Consider the following 19,725-nt stretch of genomic DNA (forward strand, 5'->3'; position numbering starts at 1 on the left):
CCCTCAGTCTTTCTTGAGCCTGTAGAGCCTTCAGTATTGTAGTACGCTATTATTCATCAGCCGTAGGAGACACGCTTCCTCAACAGGGCCGAGTGAATAACAGGAAAACACTGTTATAGACCCAGGGCCATGTGCTGGTACACGGCTGGACTTTGACTCCGTGTGTGTGTGTGTGTGTGTGTGTGTGTGTGTGTGTGTGTGTGTGTGTGTGTGTGTGTGTGTGTGTGTGTGTGTGTGTTACGTGAGAGCTCAGGAAAGTAGAGCTACGATGTTGAAAACAGGCACTTTTGTCCTCCTTTTATTTTTATTTGGCTGCTGATCATAATAATCATTTTTCAACCATTTAAAAAAAAAGTTTAGGATAAGATATTTATTTCTTCCTGCTTAGAGAGGCTGTTCCGACACAAAGAGGAAGTTTCCTGACGTACAAACAACTTAAAATATCATTCTGGCTACTGCTGCCATTTTGGGCTGATTTGAATAAGAGTGATTACAATAACAATTTAACAAGAGCTGAAAGAATCGGCAAATTAATTAAATGAGGGACAGGAAATGAATTCAGATAAGAGTTATTAATTAAGTAAAACATTTACTGTGTGGCCTTGATCCCCTCAAATGTGAGGACTTTTCACCTGTTTGACAGATTTGTAAATTGCATATCTTTAAGTTTGGCAGCGTTGGTTAGACAAAATGTGTTCACAATTTTCTAACATTTTATAGAATTATTAAAAAATAATCAATATTGAAAATAACTGTTAGTTGTTTCCATGCAATTAAGATATACCGAGACCATGTGTTTTGCTGGCAGGTCACATATTATATAGTCCATATTTACTTGGTTATGTTTGCATCGTGTATTTGCAAAGTGATGCTGCAGTAAAGCCTGAATTTGTTGCCCTGATGCATTAATGTGTCCCGTCACTTTTATGCTGCAGCTGGTGGAGCTACATCTGTTTACTTTAATCACATACTGATGGGTTGTTTACAAAAAAAAACAAGCTTCTTGTAATGCATCATATTCTATTTGTTGATTACATTTTGTATAATTAATCTACATGGTGAACAGGAACTGAAGTAGTCTACAGCCCCCCTCTGCAAAGTGCATGGACATTTGATTCATTCAGCGGTGGAAAGTAAATAACATTTACTAAACTGCTGTACAATTTTGAGTTACTTTATTCAATTATTTCCGGTTGATACTAATTTATAATTTCCCTCCTTTTACAGGGAAATGTAGTGACCTACGTGTAGCTGCATTATAACCGTGTCCGCCTGTGCGGCGGGAGGTAAACATGCTGCGTCGCTCGGACCCACGTGTGCAGACGCCAACCCCCCCCCCCCCCCCCCCCGCCCGCTGTTCTTCACGCTGATTGGCGGACGAAACATTAATGACATGTAAATGTGCTGCAGATATGACAAGTCCAGACATTTGTGGAAGACGACTTTGACGGCGTCGCTGCTTTTCTCCCGGCAGTCGTACCGTTAACCGTTGACAGAAACGAGCCTCGGGTAAGGCGGCAGGTCGAGGAAGTCGACAACATCTGACCCGAGTTGCAGGTGAGGATATCAAACAGCCCTCCGGACCCCGTTAGTAGCCGTTTTACGAAGGTCCGCGTGTCGCTTAAGAGACGCGGTTGCCTTGTTGATCTAAGGTGGTTGCTAAGCGACAGCGGCGCGAGCGGCTACGTGGGCAACATTTTGTTGTGTTGGTTTTTTTTTTTTTGTTGTTTTTTTTTTTAGCGCGGCCGGCGCTCCGGAGACGGAGGAAGCACCCATTTTACTGGTGAGACGGGACGTGACTCAGCCCCGGAGGCCCGTGACTGGAGCTTCGGAGCGCAGAAAAGCATTTCGCATCATGCTCCATGTTTTGTCGCGGTCTCTCTCGTGAAGGGAGGGAGTCTTTTGTCTTGTGGGCGTTTACAAACGCTTGCGTGATTCACAAACCTTATTTGTTCGGTACTACTTTTGAGCGCCATCTTGTTTGTAACTCTTCTACGTAAGTGGCAGAGTTTCTACCGAGGGGGTATCCGATTACCCTTTTTTTTTTTTCCAGCTTCAGCCTGGGAACCTCTCCCTGTCCTACACAGGCGCAGATCGCGTTTGCTTTTACTGCTTTTCGCTTCAAACGCCGAGCCGCTCTTTCCAAGTGGACAGAAATGAGCATCGAAACGCTCCTGGAAGCAGCCAAGTTTTTGGAATTGCAAGCCCAGCAACAACAGAAAGCACGTGGTAAGTTCCTGTTTTATTACAAATAGACTTGTTCTTTTTTTTTTTTTTTTTTTTTTCCCCTTCCCCTTCCCAACACTGGTAACTAAGAGAATTAACTGTGACAAGCTCCAACCATTTCTGGGAAAAGTGCAGCTGAAAGATGTCTCTTTTTTTTCTTCTTCCCTGTACCAGTGTGTGTTTTTAATTCAAATATATCTGCTGAGAGAAACGGGGTTTCAGTCTTGTCTGTGGCGTTTCAGTTTTTACTTTCATATTCGTTTAGTTGTGCAGACGCCGTGTGCGCATTTTTTTTTAATTTTTTTTTTAATTTATTTTTTTATTAACCTCCCGCTTTGTTTCATGTTTGCGTATTAACCCGAATCAGAGCTGTGAAACACACGCGCTGCATATCTGCTGCAGTGTCAGGAGGGACTGCATTGAAACCTGCTGCATTAACAGTTAACGTGCAACACGGAGGAGGAGGAGGAGGAGGGTGGTGGTTGTGGGTGGGGGGGACGCAGCAGCAGCAGCAGCACTGTAAACTTCGCTCATCCTTTTCCCTCTATGCTTTTCCCGGGTCAGTACATTAAGGATTATCTGCACGCGCGAAACCAAATGAGAAAAACCAAAACACGGGGGTGGAGGTGGAGGGGTGGTGGAGGTGGAGGAGGGGGGGGGGGAGTAAAGGGCGGTGGCGCAGGGAATGCCAAGCTGGTTTTACATAATGACCTGACATCGTCGGATCAAGTGACTTGACTTTCAGCCTCCCCGACGTGCATCCTCTGTGCCGCCTCGGTCACCGCCCGCTGGTTGAAGCCGTGCAAGGTGTTGTGTGTTGTGATGCTGTTTTGCATCGTGTGTCTACACATTCAGGTCTGTTTGTGTCACGGTGGAAAAAAAAAAAAAAACCCAACAAACTCCCTGGTCTTTGAGACGCTCGTGGAGGGGCTTTGAATGTCTGTCGATGACGCGTATTTAAAAAAAAAAAAAAAAAAAAAATCACAAAAAAAAACACGCCCCTGTATCCTAACAGCGGGGGTAGCCCAGCCCCTTTCACCACGTGCGTGCTTGGGCAACCCCTCCCAAAGATTGTTTATCAAGAAGATGGGTCACTACCGTGTTAAACCTGGACTATTATCGCGTTGCTGTTTTCTGTAAACTCATTTTGGAGCGCGTTTAACCGTCAATATAAACACGCTGTAACTCGGTAGCTAAATTTTTAGATAGGGACCTAGTGTGTTTGCACTTATAATGCGAAATAAATATGCATATTTTACAGTAAAAGAAACAATTTGGACTGTCAGATGTCAATCAAAACCAATAAATGCCCGCCGCTACATGTTTTTTTTAATTTCCTGCGACTTTCCGGAGCTGTTTCACCAACATCTACATTTTATTTGATATTTTTGTAGTCGCTATTAAACCCTTTACTTTTGTTACACTGTGGGATAATAGTGTACATCATTAGTTATTATAAGTGTGCATTCTGACTTCCTAAATATTCTCTCCGATGTCATCGTCACCGTTCAGGCCTTCCTTGCATTGCTCTGATCTGATGCTGATGTTCTCGAAGAATATGACAACTGGAGCAATTTCACGTCACAATGTCTGGAAGAGCCATGTGGCATTAATGAAAAAGCTCTACGCCTCAATCCTGAACCAGAATCATAATCTGTGTAACGATTATCTTCTCAAAAGCGTGCCGAGACTCATAGGAAGCTGGTGCTGTAATTACAGAACATGTAAAATGAACCGTTTAATTTGCACACGTCATTGTGATGTCTGTAAAGGGTCCAGGGACCACTGCCCATCTGCCTTTGTAATATTTTAAAGTTGCCTACAGCTCAGCTGTGAATAATAGTAGACACGTGAACTTTATTTTTTTATTTTTTTTTACAAGGGAGTGAAAATAATACGGCCTCTCGACCCCGGGAGCTTCTTGTGCAGCTGCAGCCAAGACTCAGACAACAGATGGGTTAAACTACTTCTACAAAAGGTTTCTAGCTGACTCCACGCAGAATTTAAGGAACAACTCTCCCTCCACGCCAACAAGATCTCCTTATCTTTACACTTCATTTCCTGTGTTGTTAAAGCTTGCCTGCCGGTGTAGACGTGTGCCGAGTGTTGAGACTGTACTACAGTGTCGGTGTGTGGAGGCTGGACTCTTAATTACTTCAGCAAAATGGTGAACCAGGACTTTTACAAATTCTGATAAAAGGCTGTAGTCCTCCAACCTTTGTTGTCTCCAGAACAAGGTCAGAGTGAGACCTCCCGCTTTCTTTCTTCCTATCTCCTCCGGCCTTGCTGCAAAGAGAATCTCTCCTCCCCTCCCTCCCCCCTTTCCCTCCACCACCTCCTCCTCCACCTCCTCCTCCTCCTCCTCCCTGCTACTGTAGAGCAGGTCACTGTGTGGAGGAAAGTAGGCCAGTGTTTCTCTGTGCTGCTGCTGCAGTTATATAATGTCTATAGAAAACCCTCTTGTTTTTTTCTACGTGTTTTATAGCTTTCCTCCAAGAAGAGACGCTGGCGCGTGCGTGTGTGTATGTGTCTGTGTGCGCGCGCGCGTGTCTGTGTGCGCGCGCGGTGATGACACTACAATACTAAACTATCAGTCTCTCACAACGGAGCGTGCAGCGTCTGCCAGAGAGGCGGCTAGCACAGCACCAGAACATCTTGTTCTTTTGGAGAGAGGGAAAAAAAAAACAGCTTTTCGTCAAAGCAAATTGGAAAGTGAACTCGCACGCAAGAGCGGAGTTTGTTTGTTTCTGCTCTGACGTTTTTTTGTAGATAAGCGTATCAACAATAACGCCCCGTCAAAATGGTTTCGGAGAGTCGTGGTGTTTCCACATTACTTCACTCTCCGTTTTGCACAGCTCACTCGTGGCGGCTTTGCCGTCTTCGAAATGTTCAAACCTTGAAACGCAACCGAGAGTCCGCATTGAAACTTGCTGATGTTTCTTATGCCTCAGGTGCCCAGATGTCGTTGTGCGAGATTCACCTGGTTAAAGCTTCCTGTATCAACGGTTTAAGGCCTGTAAAATGGGACATGTTAAAAGATTGGTCTTGGGATTTTATGAAACAATATTGGATTATTCAATTTGAATCGGAATATAGATTTTTTTTTTTTTTTTAAAACCCAGTCCTTCTAGCACCCCCCCCCCCCCCAGCAGCTTTTGAAGCTTTATTTGATGTAATAGTTGGACCTCCTGACAGGTTTGTGTGTGTAGAGAAGCAGGGCGTTAATGTTCAACAACTTTGGACAAATAAAATGTTAGTATTTTTATTTTATTTTTTATCTGTGGGGGACTTTACACTGCGGGGAGTGGGGTGGGGGGTGGGGAGTCATGTTTGTCACATATTTAAAGTTGATTTTTTTTTCCCTAATTGAACCCAATTGACTACAACACCTCACCGACGAGGGAAAAGCGTAACTAAGTTTTAGTTCTTGGTTCCCTGTTGCTTGTTTCATTAGTACATCCGTCTAAAATCAGCGCAGACGAGCAGTCCTGCAGCCATACCTACCTTCATGAGGGCTAGCGGAGTTTCTTCAGAGAGGTGTCGATTGTGATGTTGGCAGGCGACAGGTGGTGTTGTTATTTCGGAGGTAGGCTAAAGAACAATACCACCTGTCGGTTCAGTTCAGCACAGTTCACCAGCAACACGCACAACATCTGAAATCCTGTTGAATTAACACCTGTTTAAAACCGCTCCGCAAAAAAAACAAAAAACAACCCGAACGTTGAAACCCTCTCACAGGTTGGATTTACTGCAGCACTGTAGTGTGGAGACACATGGAGATGTATAATAAACGGACAGCTCTCTATATTCAGGCTACAAGTCTGCAATTACAACACTTGCCTTCCCCCCTCCCGTCCCCCTCCCAACAGGGAACGGTCACATTTGAATTTACCGCTATAGTTGTCAACATGTACATTATTTCATGTTGTTGTTGTTGTTGTTTTTTTGGAGAACGTAGGGTTTTCGGTTTGCAAGTCTCTGTTTTTATTGGATTTAACTTTTAATTTAACATTTATCTCATTTTCATCGGTTCGTGATAAACCCCCCCCCCAAAAAAAAAGTTTCATCCGCCAAAGGCTGTTGAGTTCCTCGGTGAAGGGATGAGTGTAGCGCTGCAGTGCTCAGGTCTCCTTCGTAACGCTGTTAATGACGACTACGTGTATCACAGCTGCCATAGCAACTACAGCCCATTTACACAGCATTCATATATTACACAGGGGGGGGCGTCCTGAAGATGATTGGACGGCACCTGCGAGACCTTTCTGATTTAATGTTTTGACGTGTGTTACCAAGCCTTCCCCGCTTCTTCGGTAATATGTCCGGGCAAGTCGGACTTACCTCCGCAAGCCTTCTCCGTAGCCGCGAGGACGGTCGACTCAGAGGTCCCAATGTTTGGCGTAAACGGATAACAACTGTTAACTCGGCTCGGATGGGTGATTATTAACCTCCAAAATGGGTTTCTGTAACTCTTCACAACATGCAGTAGCTTATATCCCGAAGTAATGTGCTTTTACAGACCTTTTATTATAGCAACCGTGCGACATGTATGTCGGTGCTATGGAGTCCCTCAGGCTTTGTTAGCTGACTTGCGCTCACCTCCCCAGCGCAACTTGTCCAGCGGAGTGTGACTGGTATTGTGACTGGTATTGTGTTACAGCAACATGCACCTCTATGAAAGGAAAGGGCCTCTTTTGTAAGAGTGTGCTTTGCAGTTAGGCGAGATTCTTCAAATGAACAAACGCTCAGAAGTTTTAAGCATCAAAGTAGCGACATCAAAAGAAAAGAGCCTCCTGTCTGCTAACTGGGATGTTTCTTCACTCTGTGGCTCACGTGGGAACTGTTGACTTGTTGGGTTTCCCTCTCTGAAGTTGAACGGCCTCGACCTCACGAAGTAAAGTCAGAGCTTACTGATGTTGTGATTCGACGCTGCACAGATGAAATAACATTTCGTTGAACATTCAAGTACTATCACTATTATTATTATGACATGATCCCACGAGAATGACCCGTGCGGTACAGTCCGTCTCCAAATGACGGAGCATTCAAGGCTGTTCCTGGAAGACGTTTGTCCTCATTTCTTTGGCCTTACTGCTGCGTTGATAAAAGAGAAACGCGATGTGTGCCACTGACATCACGTTACACAAGTTTTGGGTCAAGTTCAACATTTCATGTTGCTGCCTGCAGTGAAGATACCAGTGAATTTAAATGTTGAAGGGTTGTTATTCTGATATCCTACCATTTGGACAAGCAGGATTGGAGGTATTGTGTGGGTAGGAAGCCTTGGTTTGTTTCTCCCGAATGTTTTGCCAAGTCCTGTTTTCCCCCCGTGGCCGTTTATGACGGGGAACTAAACGTGCCTCGATTTCTGTTTCTTCCGCAGAGGATGAACTGAAGGAAAAGCTGCGTCTCCAGCAGCTGACCGAGCAGAGGCACTCCGATGTCAACTACAACTCGACAATCCACGTCAACAATGTTTCCAAAGGGGAGGAGCGCCGAGCCGAGTGCCGCCCGCCCCCCACGCCGCCCTCTCTGCCCCCGCCCTCCTTGCCTCTCGCTGTCATCCCCATCCCCGTGGTCACCCCCAACCCCGCAGGCTCGCCCACTCTGCCTGTCGCCGCGCTCTCCCCTCCACTGGCCTCCCCAAAGAGAGACCCTCACTCCCCTCAGGAGCAGAGTGCCGCGGCCCCGCCGTGCTCTCCGCAACCCAAACCCGAGCACCCGACCGTGGTGACCGCCAACCACAAGCAGCCGCTACCCAACCACCGCCATCACCCGCAGCTCGTCGCCCACACTAACAACGCTAAAATGCAGCAGCAGGCGCAGCACCTTCAGCGCTATCCCGGCTCCATCGTCTCGCCGCCGCTGCAACACGCCTTACTGCCTCACTCGGGCCCCGTGCTGCAGCAGGCTCCCCTGCAGAACGGCCCCATCAGCAGCGCAAGTCCTCCTGACGACAGCCGCCACCTGGACAGCAAGAAAAGGCCCGGAGGGTACGTCTAAACTAAAGTCTAAACTCCTTAACTCAATGTATTATAATTGAAATGGGGGCTGCAACTGATAGTTTTAAATTGATCTGTATTTTTTTTTTTTTTTTTTTGTAATTTTATTTTATATATCGGTCCATAAAATGTCAAAAATGTGGACGAGGAGTCCGGAGGTACCTTTTGTAACGTAGACCTCAAAGTCCAAGCAAAACGTAGCATTTGTAAAGCTCTTATTGGTCTAGCACCAGCAAAGGACTAAAATGATCAATTATCATCAGAGAAATCTGTTGTCCCGTTAGTTAAATACTTTCGAAGCACTAACGCACTAACTGCAGTTTCAAGTTCTAATTATTAAGCTGAGATGATACATGTTACTTTAAATGGGACATGCGTCACGAAAGCCATCCGCTAGAAACAAAGTGAGAAACGTCGTCTTTGGCTGATTTAGACTTTTATTGTCCTGTTGTCCTTTTGGACATCAAATTCTTACCGTGCTCTCATCTGTGCTCTTGCAGGGCAGGCACAAGAGAAGTGCATAACAAGCTTGAGAAAAACAGGTGGGTTCAACCTGTCTTCTAGAATAATAGTGTACCCTGTGAGTCTTTGCATCTGATTAAAGGTTTCTCTGAAATTAAGTGATGCCTTTATTTCTAGCAGTTTAATTTCAATACCAAGCGTGATTTTGAGGCTCAAGAAAGTTACCGAAAAAAAAAAAAAAAAGAAAGAAAAGAAAAAGAATCAAAGTGTGGCTCTCCCGTTCTCAAGTTGCCTCTCTGTGTTTTGTGTCTGTCAGACGAGCACACCTGAAAGAGTGCTTTGAGACGCTGAAAAAGAACATCCCAAACATCGATGAGAAGAAAACCTCCAATCTGAGCGTGCTGAGAAGTGCGCTGAGATACATTCAGGTAAGCTCGTGGTTCAGCCACTAAATTTCTACCCGTAGGTGTGCAAACTTTCCGAGTGATTGTGTATTTGAGCTGATGATTGTATTTTGTTCTCAGCGCTGACGTTGGCTTTATTTGTAGATTTTTTTTTAATTTTTTTTATATTTTCCGCAAAGGTCGATGGCTAAACAGCGACGCCGATTTTAAACTTGTGCCAAATAGCCTGATAATTATGACCAACCTATATGCCTCAGCCTGTATATATTATCCAGCGCATGTTTGTGAATATTGTTTCGACTTGTTTGTTCAGGTCCACTGGCACTCGTGATAATTACAGAACGGCGAAGCCTCCATTGTTTGGAGTCCACGCCAGCATATTGAGCGTCGGGTACCGGAGGAGTTGCACAACAGAAGCCCCTTCGCAGTAAACGTGGGATCACAACTGTAATTGTCAGGATTTGTAGATTCATTTCTGAATTTGAGGAGCTAGTGATGAATAGATGTCAAAATGACGGCAAACAAAATGTCTTCCTACGCCGAAATTCAAAGATATTTTTAGAAGGCAAATTTCAGCAATTAAGAGGCTGAAAACAGAAAATGTTCCAATTTAAAAAAAAAACTAAAAAAACCCACCCACATTTATCAATCGATTACAAGGTAGTTTCTGGTTAATTTTCTGTCAGCTGACTAATTGGTTAATTGAATAATTATTTGCATGACTAGGTATTACAAAAATAAGCTTGTGAATCTAAAAAAAAAAAAAAATTATTTGACATTTTTGTAATTGTAAGGTTAATATAAATGTTTATGGTCTTGTATCGGTCACAAAAAAACAAATAAATCGATTTTTAATTATTTTTTTTTATCAGCCTTAAAAATTCCGTATTGATCCTTCTCTCTGATCTGTGTTACATCTCTGAGGCTTCCTCTTTCGTTAAGTGTGCACCGTCCACGTATGACCGGCCATGTGTGCAAGTCAGGCGCTCACCGAGTCTCCTGGTTGTAAACAGCCGGTTCGAAGGTCCCCCGCAGGTCACGTCAACTCTTTCAGACTGTGTTGCTCAGCGTGTCACAGTGTTTACAGTGTTTACAGTGGCTCGTGTTTTCCCCTCTTCCTACAGATATCTGCCGTGTCTGTAATTTATGAATCTTAGACACAGGTTGACCCACGGGCCCGAGGCTGCAATTATTGTAATCACATGATCCGAGTGTATTGTAGAGCAGTCAAGCAGATTACACTGTGTTTACGTTTGTCTAGTTACGCTGAAGTGTGATTTCTAATCCACACGTATAAGGAGGTGCTCGCCTGGTCGTTTTTTTATTTGTTAGTCGATTGGTTAACCGAAACCTGCAATATTTGGTAACCGTAGCGATAGCCGTGCTTGTTTTATCAGCATTGAAGGCCTCTTTTACAGAATCGATCTTGTATATTTTTCACATTATCTTCATGGTATAACCGCGGTGCATGTTTACTACCGTTAATATTGAATAGGACAGCGTGCTGCCGGTTTGATGCTTTGAGCAGTCGGCGAAGGAGGATACGGACAAAAACTAGGACAGTGTGGTTTCGCAGCTCGTCACCCGATCCCCCTCCATGCGGCCGTCTCTGTGATTAAGCAACACGGTGTGTTCAACTGGCGGACTGACCTGCCTATTTGACCCTCCTGTCAACAGCTGAGCTGCACGTGGGCGACATCTAGTTAAAGCAAATAGAAAAAGGAAAAACCTCGCCGACTAAGACCCCCCTCGTGCAAAACTGCGAGCAGTTAAGGCTCACTAGGTGCTCCAGCAGTTCATGGATTGTAGGTCATAGCCCTTCCAGCTGCTTTTGGAAGTTTTACTCGTACATTGTCTGGAGGACACGTCTTCATTGGCCAGACTGGTGTTTTGACTTGGAGGGACGGAGTCAAGGAGGGAAACTTTGGGTGATCGGAGGCCAAAAAAAAGGAAAAGACTGAGCACGTGCACACATTGGCATCCTGACATTAGTGGTACAGACCCGTGTCTCGCTTGCATACACCTCTCTCCCTGAACGCTGCCTCCTCCCTCCCCTGTCCCCCCTCCTCCCTCTCCCCTCCCCCCCTCTGGGCTGGCAGCAGGGAAGCATCTTGCATACAAAAACACTCAGAGCTCAGAGGAGGTTCAAATCAGAGGCTCCAGGCTCAGCATCACATTTCATGTCATTTATCTTGCATGTTATCCCCAGCGGTAATTTGTAAATGAGCAGAGCTCCTCTGAAAATACAGACGGCGGCAACGGTGGCTGGATTTTTATAAGCTTTCCACAGAAAGTCTCTCGGTTGGCTCGAGTATCACTTCCTCATTACATTTGGAGTGCAAATGAGTCATCCTCTGTGACCAGAAAGCATTAAATACCAGCAGATTATGCAATCCCTGATTGTGACAGTGTTTTATTGGAGCTATAAATGGGTTTCACTTTGTAATTAAAATGTGTCACGTCTTGTTCCTAAACGCTTCCACCCTGGAGCCTGTAGTGGCGCCGCAAAAACCCCGATGCACTGGCGCTCCTCCTCCGTTCCCCCCCCCCCCCTCGTTCCCTCCATCCTGCCTCTCTGAGCTTTTAAGGCCACATGAGCAGCAAGCACATGGCTAGCCTGAGCCGCGTGACGTCACCCCCCCCACCCCCCACCCCCCTTCGTGCTGGGCCCCCACCCAGCACTGCAACAGGCAGGACTCTCCGTGCCACCGGTCTTAGCAGCCAGCAGCAGCAGCAGCAGCCAGCAGCAGCGAGGGAGCGCGGAGCGGTAAACAACAAGGCTCGGTTTACTCCCCCTCCGAGCTGACCGACAGCCAGTCCGAAACGCGTCGTGTCCCCAATTCACGGCACAGTTCGTTCACGTCGACTGTGTTCACGTTAACGCCCGTGTGGCACATTTCCTTCGAAGCGTTGCCTTCAAAACACAAGTGGCGCTCATTTCTTGGGACGTTTTCATGTTCATCCCGCCTCGACCCTCGAAAAACGACCGGCCTTCCTCGGCAGTCGAGACCATCGTTCTCTCATGTTGACGCGCTTCTTGTTTATAGTACAGTCTTTATTATTAATAAGCCTTTTTTTTTTTTTCTTTTCTTTTTTTTAAAGCACAGTCTACATGAAAGTCAGCCTGATTTGTCTCCTGCCCAGTTTAGTTAACCGAGATGAGGTCATCAGGTCCGCTGTGACCAACGCAGACTCGCACGAAAACAATGATGTGGTGAAAAAGTGCGTATTTTTTTTTTTTTTCCACACACACACACACACACACACACACACACACACACACACACACACACACACACACACACACACACACACACACACACACACACACACACACACACAAGCCTTTTTATTGATAAAGTCGGGCACCACGTGAAGTTCTCTGTTCCAGCTTGAAGGCCCATTAAGACGAGGGTTTATGCTTTACCACTGTGTCACAAGACCTGCTGTGGAGAGAGGCCCGATCAGTCGGCCAGGCTTTGAGCAGCGTGTCTGCAACGTGGCCTAACGTGCTGCTGGCCCTTTAAGAAGAAGAAGGAAAAAAAAAAAAAACACAACAACCCAGCCTTGTGCTGTCTGTTCCCGGCTGCTGCAAAAGTGAGTCAGTGAGTACAGCTTGTATTGCTCTCCCTCGATCCCCCGCTATCTGTCGCCTCCCTCCCTCGCCTCCCCCCGCCCCCTCCTTCTCCTCCTCCTCCTCCTCCTCCTCCTCCCCCTCCTCCGTGGGGCCATGTGCTCGGCACTGGCATTGCTTGTGACAGCGCTTGAGCGGTGTTTACCTTACACACACCCACATCCGCATCACGCAGCCTATCTCTGTGCGGATGTAGATTTTCACACACAAGCGGAGCCCAGGCGAAAGCCTTTGTGTCTGCGGGAGGAAGAGGAGGAGGAGGAGGAGGAGGAGAAGATGTGGGGGGGGGGGGAGGGCGGTCATGTGCAGAGAATCAAAAGGTTCTCGGCACCTTATGTCCTAGCAACCCGGTGACATGATTAGCACGGTGATGAAGTCATGTGGGATCCATCTGCTGCAGAGTGTTCATCAGGTTTACGTGGTTATAATCTCAGGCTGGATGTCTGTAACCAGACGCGCTCGGTGTCTGCTGCTGCAGGAGAGAGTTCAGTGGGTCTCGGTGTTTGTGGAGCTCCTGTAAGGCTGCCGGCTGTGTGAGGGTAAAAAGGAGGCAGCCGGCCCTTTTTATGTCCACGTGTCACAAATGACCCCCCCCTCCTCCCAGACTGACTTTTTGAACGCGTTTTTAGGGGCCGGCACACGATCAGGATCGACTAAAGGCATCTTTAGCACATGGAGGCTCGTTACCGAGGAAACCTTAGAGAGGTTTTCAGTTTCCCTGACGACCAAAAGATGAGGCCATTTCAATACATCACGTTTTGAGACCAATGATCTTTTTTTTAACGTGTTCAGACTGAAGTATTGAGTTTCCCAACTTGCACACACACAGAGAGAGAGAGAGAGAGAGAGAGAGAGGGAGATGTCGGCCGCCTCAGAGCCGTTTACGTGTACCGAGTTACACGCGTGTCGAAATGTTTACGAGTGCTTCGTAAGGAGGAAGTTATTAATTAACTGACGGGACCTTAGCTGCTCATTAAGCTTCCAAATGAGTTGCATACCCACATTACCCACCATGACCGAGAGTGCTATTAAAAGACGGGGGGGGGGAATTATTGTTTGGATACCGGCCTTTGTAACTGAGAAACGGTGCAACGCTTGAATTCTTGCAGTTTTCTGGAAGCGCATGACAGCCGTCCAAAATAGAAGTAAAGAGACGTGCGGCGTTCAGTGTCTTAACGGCACCGGGCGAAAACCTTTTTTTTTTTTTTTTTTGGTATTTGGGTGTCGATGGATATTTGAAGAAAGGTATTGAAAGCAGAGGTGGGCTTATAAACGTGATGTCAGATCATTGGAGCGACATCGGTTCGGTGTCCGTGTATAATGTATGTCGGGCAGCGAGTAACGAAACCAACAAACCGTTGCGTGCCGGTTTTTTTCCCCCCCAACCGAGAGAACCACGTCCCGTCTCGGCCTGTGTCGTTTGTCGCAACAACAAAATCCACCGTGAGCGTATCGACGTCGTGGTTTTTCTAAGAGATTAAAATAGCTGGTTCGTATCGGGTTTAGCCGACTTCATTTTGTTTCTTCTTTTGTCTTGGCTTAACTGAGAAGTAAACACGACTTCCTGTTAAATTGTATTTATATGTGGGTGACGGACGACGACAACAACAACAACAACACCCCCCACCCTCCCCTCCAGTGGGAAGCAGCCAAAGCTCAGTCCTCTTGGCCCATGCGGTTCTAATCCTGGATGAGGCCTGGAGCAAGACAGGTGCCGAGTCACACAAGGCCCGCCTGTTGTCCCCGTTTGCTATTCGTGTACGTGTGCATTGTCCCGTAGACGCGCACGCAAGCAGATATCTCAAACTTTAAAAAGAAGTGAGCCAGAAAGCCCCCCCCCCCCCCCCCACACACACACACACAAACACTCACAAACCTCCCTGTGAAACGTCTACACATGCAGATGCCGCCTCTTATAATCCGGCTCACAAGATGACTTGCACACGCAGCGTAGACGGCGGCGTGACCGCCAGCAGGAAGTCTGACTGTCGGTGGGGGTGGGGGGGGGGGGGGGGCTTCGTGATCCTGAGTCGTCAGGTTTCTCCCTCACCGGGGTCAGAGAGCCCGCCGGACAGTCCCACGTGTAATAAATTGCGTAACGTCGTGTCGAAACGCACCTCCTGCCCCGTTTGCGTGGCTTTAGACTTATTTCGTTGGACAGTAAGTATTTCAGGTGATTTTTTTGTTGTTGTTGTTGTTTGGTTTTTTTTGTCTGTAAACACACATTTCTTGTCTTTTTGTTAAAAGTTCGGTTCAGTTTTTCACACTTTATTTATTTATTTATTTTTCGAACTTGTCCTCATGTTGCCGTGTTGCAGGGAAGTCCGGCTCCGTGTGTTTGGTGTTGTCCTGTGTCAGCTGGTTCGGGGGGGGGGAGGGAGGGAGGGAGGGGAGAGGTGGGGGAGGGGGCAAAGTAGGTCACAAGAGAGCCGCTGCCCGGAAGCACCTCCTACTTTCCATGTCAGTTTAGTCGTGTTTTATTTCGAGGCTGTTGTATTGGGACGATTGCATCACACCGCACGTGAACCTAATTAAAAAAAAACAAAAAAAACGTTACCCCGGTGCATTTGTTGGCGGCGGCGGCTCGAAGCACGGCGGGAGCCGCCCTGTTCACAATTTGACGAGCGAGAGTTTCACCTCTTGCCCGTCCCCCCTTCAGACGTTGAAGCGTAAAGAGAAGGAGTACGAGCACGACATGGAGCGACTGGCCAGAGAGAAGATCGCCACCCAACAGCGACTGTCGGAGCTGAAGAACGACCTGAGCCAGTGGATGGACGTGATCGAGATCGACCGCGTCCTTCGACAGACGGTGCAGCCGGAGGAGGACCAGGCTTCGACCTCCACGGCCTCCGGTAGGTGGACGGTCGGGGGAGGGGGGGGATTTGCGGGTTTTATGGTCTTATCTGACCTACGTGTTAAAATAGCCTCTGAAACTACTCTCCCCCCCCCCCACACACACACACACACATTATAGCCAGCAGATAGGTTGCCATCTTGCCCCTGTATAAACATTAAGACTAGATTTAAAGTAAGTCCATATTACGTGTTATATTGTAACCGTTCTGATCTGAAAAATGTCCAATCAACCACGGCATCGGGACACATTTCAATCTCAAGTGCAAACTCAAATGGCATCAAATACTACAGTGTCGTTGTTGTTGTTGTTTTTGTCCCCCCCCCCCCCGTTTGTTGGCGTCGCAGAGGGCGAAGACATCATGGACGATGACCTGGACGAAGAGACGGCACCGAGAGCGCAGACCGCCTTACCCGCTGTGCCTCACGCCACGAAACCCGAGCTGCACAAGACCGCGACGCCCACTCAGCCCCCGGCCCCGCCCCCCGCCGCCGCTACCTCCTTCATCACCCAACACATCTCCATCCAGCACAAAGCCCTCCTGCACCAGCCTCAGCCGCCGCCGGTGACTCCTCCACAGCCTCTGTTGAAGCTCGCCGCTCCGCCCGCACTCGCGACACCCGGCGCTCCCGGTCAGCCCTTGATCCCCACCCAGACCAAGATGGTGGCCACGTCCGGTTTGCACCCCACCGTCATCGCGCACGCGTCGGTGTCCCACCCCTCGGTCATCCAGGCGGTCAACCACGTCATACAGGGAGGGGTTCCCAAACACATCGCCCACCTGGCTCCCCCCACCGCCGCCAACTCCGTTCAGCTGGCCCCCGGCCACCAGCCCATCGGCCACATCACCGTGCACCCGGTGGCCCACCTGGGCCAGCGTTTGCCGGCCATCTACCCCCAGCCGGTGGCCGTCGCCCAGCCGGCCGTGGTCGGTCACATCGCTCACACGCTAAACCACGCCCGCCCCCAGTTGAACGGCACCGCGCCGACCCAGCAAGCTGCCGCCATCGTCGGTAAGCAGACAGCGATGAGCGCCCAAATGATGGCGCACCACCCGCAGCTGGTGGGTCAGACTGTGCTGAACCCTGTGACAATGGTGACCATGCCCTCCTTTCCCATCAGCACTCTGAAGCTGGCCTGAACACTGCCAACAGAGGGACCACGAGACGCCCACAAGGGCGGGGTGGGGCGGGAGGTGGGGGGAGGGGGGCCCGTCGGCAGGCCCACCGTTAGGGCAGGAGAGCCTCTGCTGCTGCTGCAGACCTCGCCAATATGCAGAAGTTACCATCGTTCAGAAAGCATTACAGCCGGGAACAATCCTAAAACAAACCACAAACCTCTTTCAATACTAGTATACCACAGTGTCCTGAAAACTTGATCCCTAATTTAGGTTCTGCCTGGCCGCATGTGGTCGACAGTCATCATGTTGCGTGTGCTGTGTGGTGGTACACAGTGGGCGGGGGGGGGGGCGTGGGAGGGGGAGGGGCGGGCGGGCGGCGGGCGTAGAGGTGCCGTTCTTAGGTCCTCGCTTGCCATCCATCGATTGTTGCAGATATTACAGCAGTAGTTATTTTCACACGAGCTTAACAGAACCGGCTTCACACGGAGGGGGCGGGGGGAGGGGGGGGAGGGAGACGTTACCGGGGACAGAGTGCAGACAGTGTAAGATCAGAGCGCTCAACCATCATACCAGCACACTGAAAATGTGATTTAAGGGAGCTCCTCCTCTCCAGCAGCGCACATGCTGCAGAGCTGGAGCTAAATCACGGACCGAACTGAACCTCCTGCTGCACAGAGGAGCTGCAGTCCTGGAGGGGGAGGGGGAGGGCAACAAACACCAACAGCTCCCCCTGCTGGCCGTCTGCGTTTAAAGTCCCAAACGAGCACCACGCTGGAAATTAAAGGACAATCAAATTGTTACTTCTCTCTAGTAATCTTTCCTACAAACATAAAGGCCACTGAGCACAAGTTAAGTGTTTTAGGATAAAGTTATGTTTTTTTTTTTTATTTTTTTATTTTTTATTTTTTTTTTTTTTTTGTCACAGCTGCTGCTAATGTTTTATCCTATTTTTTTTTTTTTTTTTGCCAAATAGTATCAGTTTCTACATCCACACGCCCGCCGGACGCACACGCAGCCGACGAGCGGCTTCGTCGAAGATGCAGTTTTAAACTCCCGCGAGGTGCGGCTGAGGGCGACGAGTTTAAAGATGTCGAATGTGAATAAGTAAAAAAAAAAAAAAAAAAGGTCAAAATTTTTTTTTTTTTTAAATATATATATATATATCTACACGGTGCAGTGCGTCTCCGTGCCGTTTTGTGTCGCGTACGGTAGTAGGATGTGTGTCTGCATGCCGCGGCCGCGTCCATTCGGCGACCGCCAGGACGCACAGCGACGCTCTCCCGACGTGCTCGTGAACTTCGGCGCGTCGGCGGAGGGACGCGGCGACGCGTTCCGGCGCAGGTGCGGAGGCCGTCGCCCGCCGCTTTTAGGCGGGGGGGGGGGGGGGGGATCGGTGCAAAAGTGACTTTTAACCGCTGACGTAAGCCCATTCGACGGGTGTTTATTCAAGACTACCCTCCCTCTCCCCCCTACCCCCCCCCCCAAAAAAAAGCTAGCACTGTGAAAATTTCTACCAGTCTCAAAATTGACAGCCAGTTTAACATAGCACTCAGTAGAACAGCGGCGAGCTGTGCTGTCCTCATGTAATCTGAATGTACTGATCTGTGAACGGATGCGGAGTAGCGCGCACTTAGCAGAAGTTAAAACCGTTTGTTTTTTTTAAATACGATTATTTTATTGAAGTATCAAGTGTATGTAAAGTGAGACATTTAAAAAAAACAAAAACGATTTTTGTATTTTAAGATTTACCGTTGCTTGTTTCATCTGGAGAATTACTTCTTCCGTTTATATGTCAATTTCTTTTCTTTTTTTTCCCCCTTGGACCATGTACAGTGCTGTATATGACGGGGCGACGACTGTACAGACCTCTTCCCACCTTGATATCACATTCGGCCACTTTGGAAAGTATTCAACCCTTAATTTAGTATTTTGTTCTGATGCAATATGATTACAGCAGAGAGACCCCCCCCCCCACCACCACCACCACCCCTCCACACACACACACACACACACACACACACACACACACAAGAACTCCTTCAGTGCAGTGATAAATCGAAACCTTTGCCACCTTAAGACTTTATGCAAATGACCCTGGACAGTTGCACTTACAAATCATTTTGCAACAAAACAAAATGTGTTCAAAGTTAACGGGGTGCAGATACTTGAAGAAGCAACAATATACATGCGTGTTTTCCCTATGGAGAAAGTTTAAGTTGTATATAGCCTGTAAATGTTGGGCTGCATTTAGATCGACCTGTATTATTTAAAAAGCTGGGGGAAATATGTCAAATTTAAAATTTATTACAAAAAAAAAAAAATTACAAAAAAAAAAAAAAAATAAGATACTTAATAAATTGTATTATGTTTACAAATGTCTGGGGCTGCTTTTCTGTTATTTTCTATAATCAATGCATCTTGCCAAGTGACATTTTTATATTTTGGTTTGACACCTGAGAACTTTACACACACACACACCTGAGGGGGCGGGGCTTTAACAGAGGCAGCTGCATTCAAGTCAAAACTGCTAAAAAAAATTTTTTAAAAAAAAAGCCCTATTTTTACTGACCGCCATCTATTTATTATAGGGCTCGGTGACTAAAAAACTTTTATAACAGAATTTTTTTTTTAATCAAAATTATGCAATAGCGTACAAGTCTACTTTAATATCACATCAGAAAATAACACCCAACGTCCGATTGAGCATGAAATTATATTCGTATTTTATTACAATATTAGAATTTGTACATATTGCCCTCTCCATCCTCCTTTCATTTATAAATTTATTACTTAAATATACTCAAAAATGTAGCATAACAAAAGACAAATTTAATATAAAACAAATTCAGGAACAAAAATACGACCTGACTCCGGGATGGAAGCTGAAGGAATGTAATATGGTTTTTAAACAAAAGGTCACACCAGTCAGAGCAGAGTCAAGAAAAAGCTTTGCGACATTGGAAACAATTGGCAAGAGAATCATGTTCATTTCGTAATTTTGATCATTACTCTTGGCATTTGATAAG

General features: G+C 47.2%; 1 protein-coding gene across 2 annotated transcripts; it reads left to right on the forward strand.

Annotated features, from left to right (window-relative positions):
* The first annotated feature begins 1,433 nt into the window (after positions 1–1,433).
* On the forward strand, positions 1,434–17,040 carry mnta (MAX network transcriptional repressor a). Of its 2 annotated transcripts, XM_069689822.1 has the most exons (7): positions 1,434–1,557; positions 2,054–2,229; positions 7,607–8,216; positions 8,726–8,767; positions 9,004–9,115; positions 15,385–15,577; positions 15,927–17,040. In XM_069689822.1, exons 2-7 carry the CDS (start codon positions 2,157–2,159, stop codon positions 16,718–16,720), a joined length of 1,824 nt encoding a protein of 607 aa, XP_069545923.1. In that variant the 5' UTR covers positions 1,434–1,557; positions 2,054–2,156; the 3' UTR covers positions 16,721–17,040. The 2 variants fall into 2 exon arrangements, with proteins under 2 accessions (XP_069545923.1, XP_069545933.1); XM_069689832.1 differs by lacking the exons at positions 1,434–1,557; positions 8,726–8,767 and having other exon boundaries at positions 1,757–2,229.
* The last annotated feature ends 2,685 nt before the right edge of the window (positions 17,041–19,725 follow it).

The sequence above is a fragment of the Brachyistius frenatus genome, unplaced genomic scaffold (assembly GCF_029030835.1).
Source record: "Brachyistius frenatus isolate BFR_SWC_R1_liver_20210118 unplaced genomic scaffold, ASM2903083v1 Contig_1, whole genome shotgun sequence".
In the NCBI taxonomy this organism is placed as follows: domain Eukaryota; kingdom Metazoa; phylum Chordata; class Actinopteri; family Embiotocidae; genus Brachyistius; species Brachyistius frenatus.

Bases quoted from the DNA above. Each gene is read 5' to 3' on its own strand.
- mnta (XM_069689822.1), top strand. From the start codon at position 2,157: ATGAGCATCGAAACGCTCCTGGAAGCAGCCAAGTTTTTGGAATTGCAA. The intron at 8,217-8,725 runs GTACGTCTAAAC...GTGCTCTTGCAG, and splicing joins AGCAAGAAAAGGCCCGGAGG to GGCAGGCACAAGAGAAGTGC. The intron at 8,768-9,003 runs GTGGGTTCAACC...TGTGTCTGTCAG, and splicing joins AACAAGCTTGAGAAAAACAG to ACGAGCACACCTGAAAGAGT.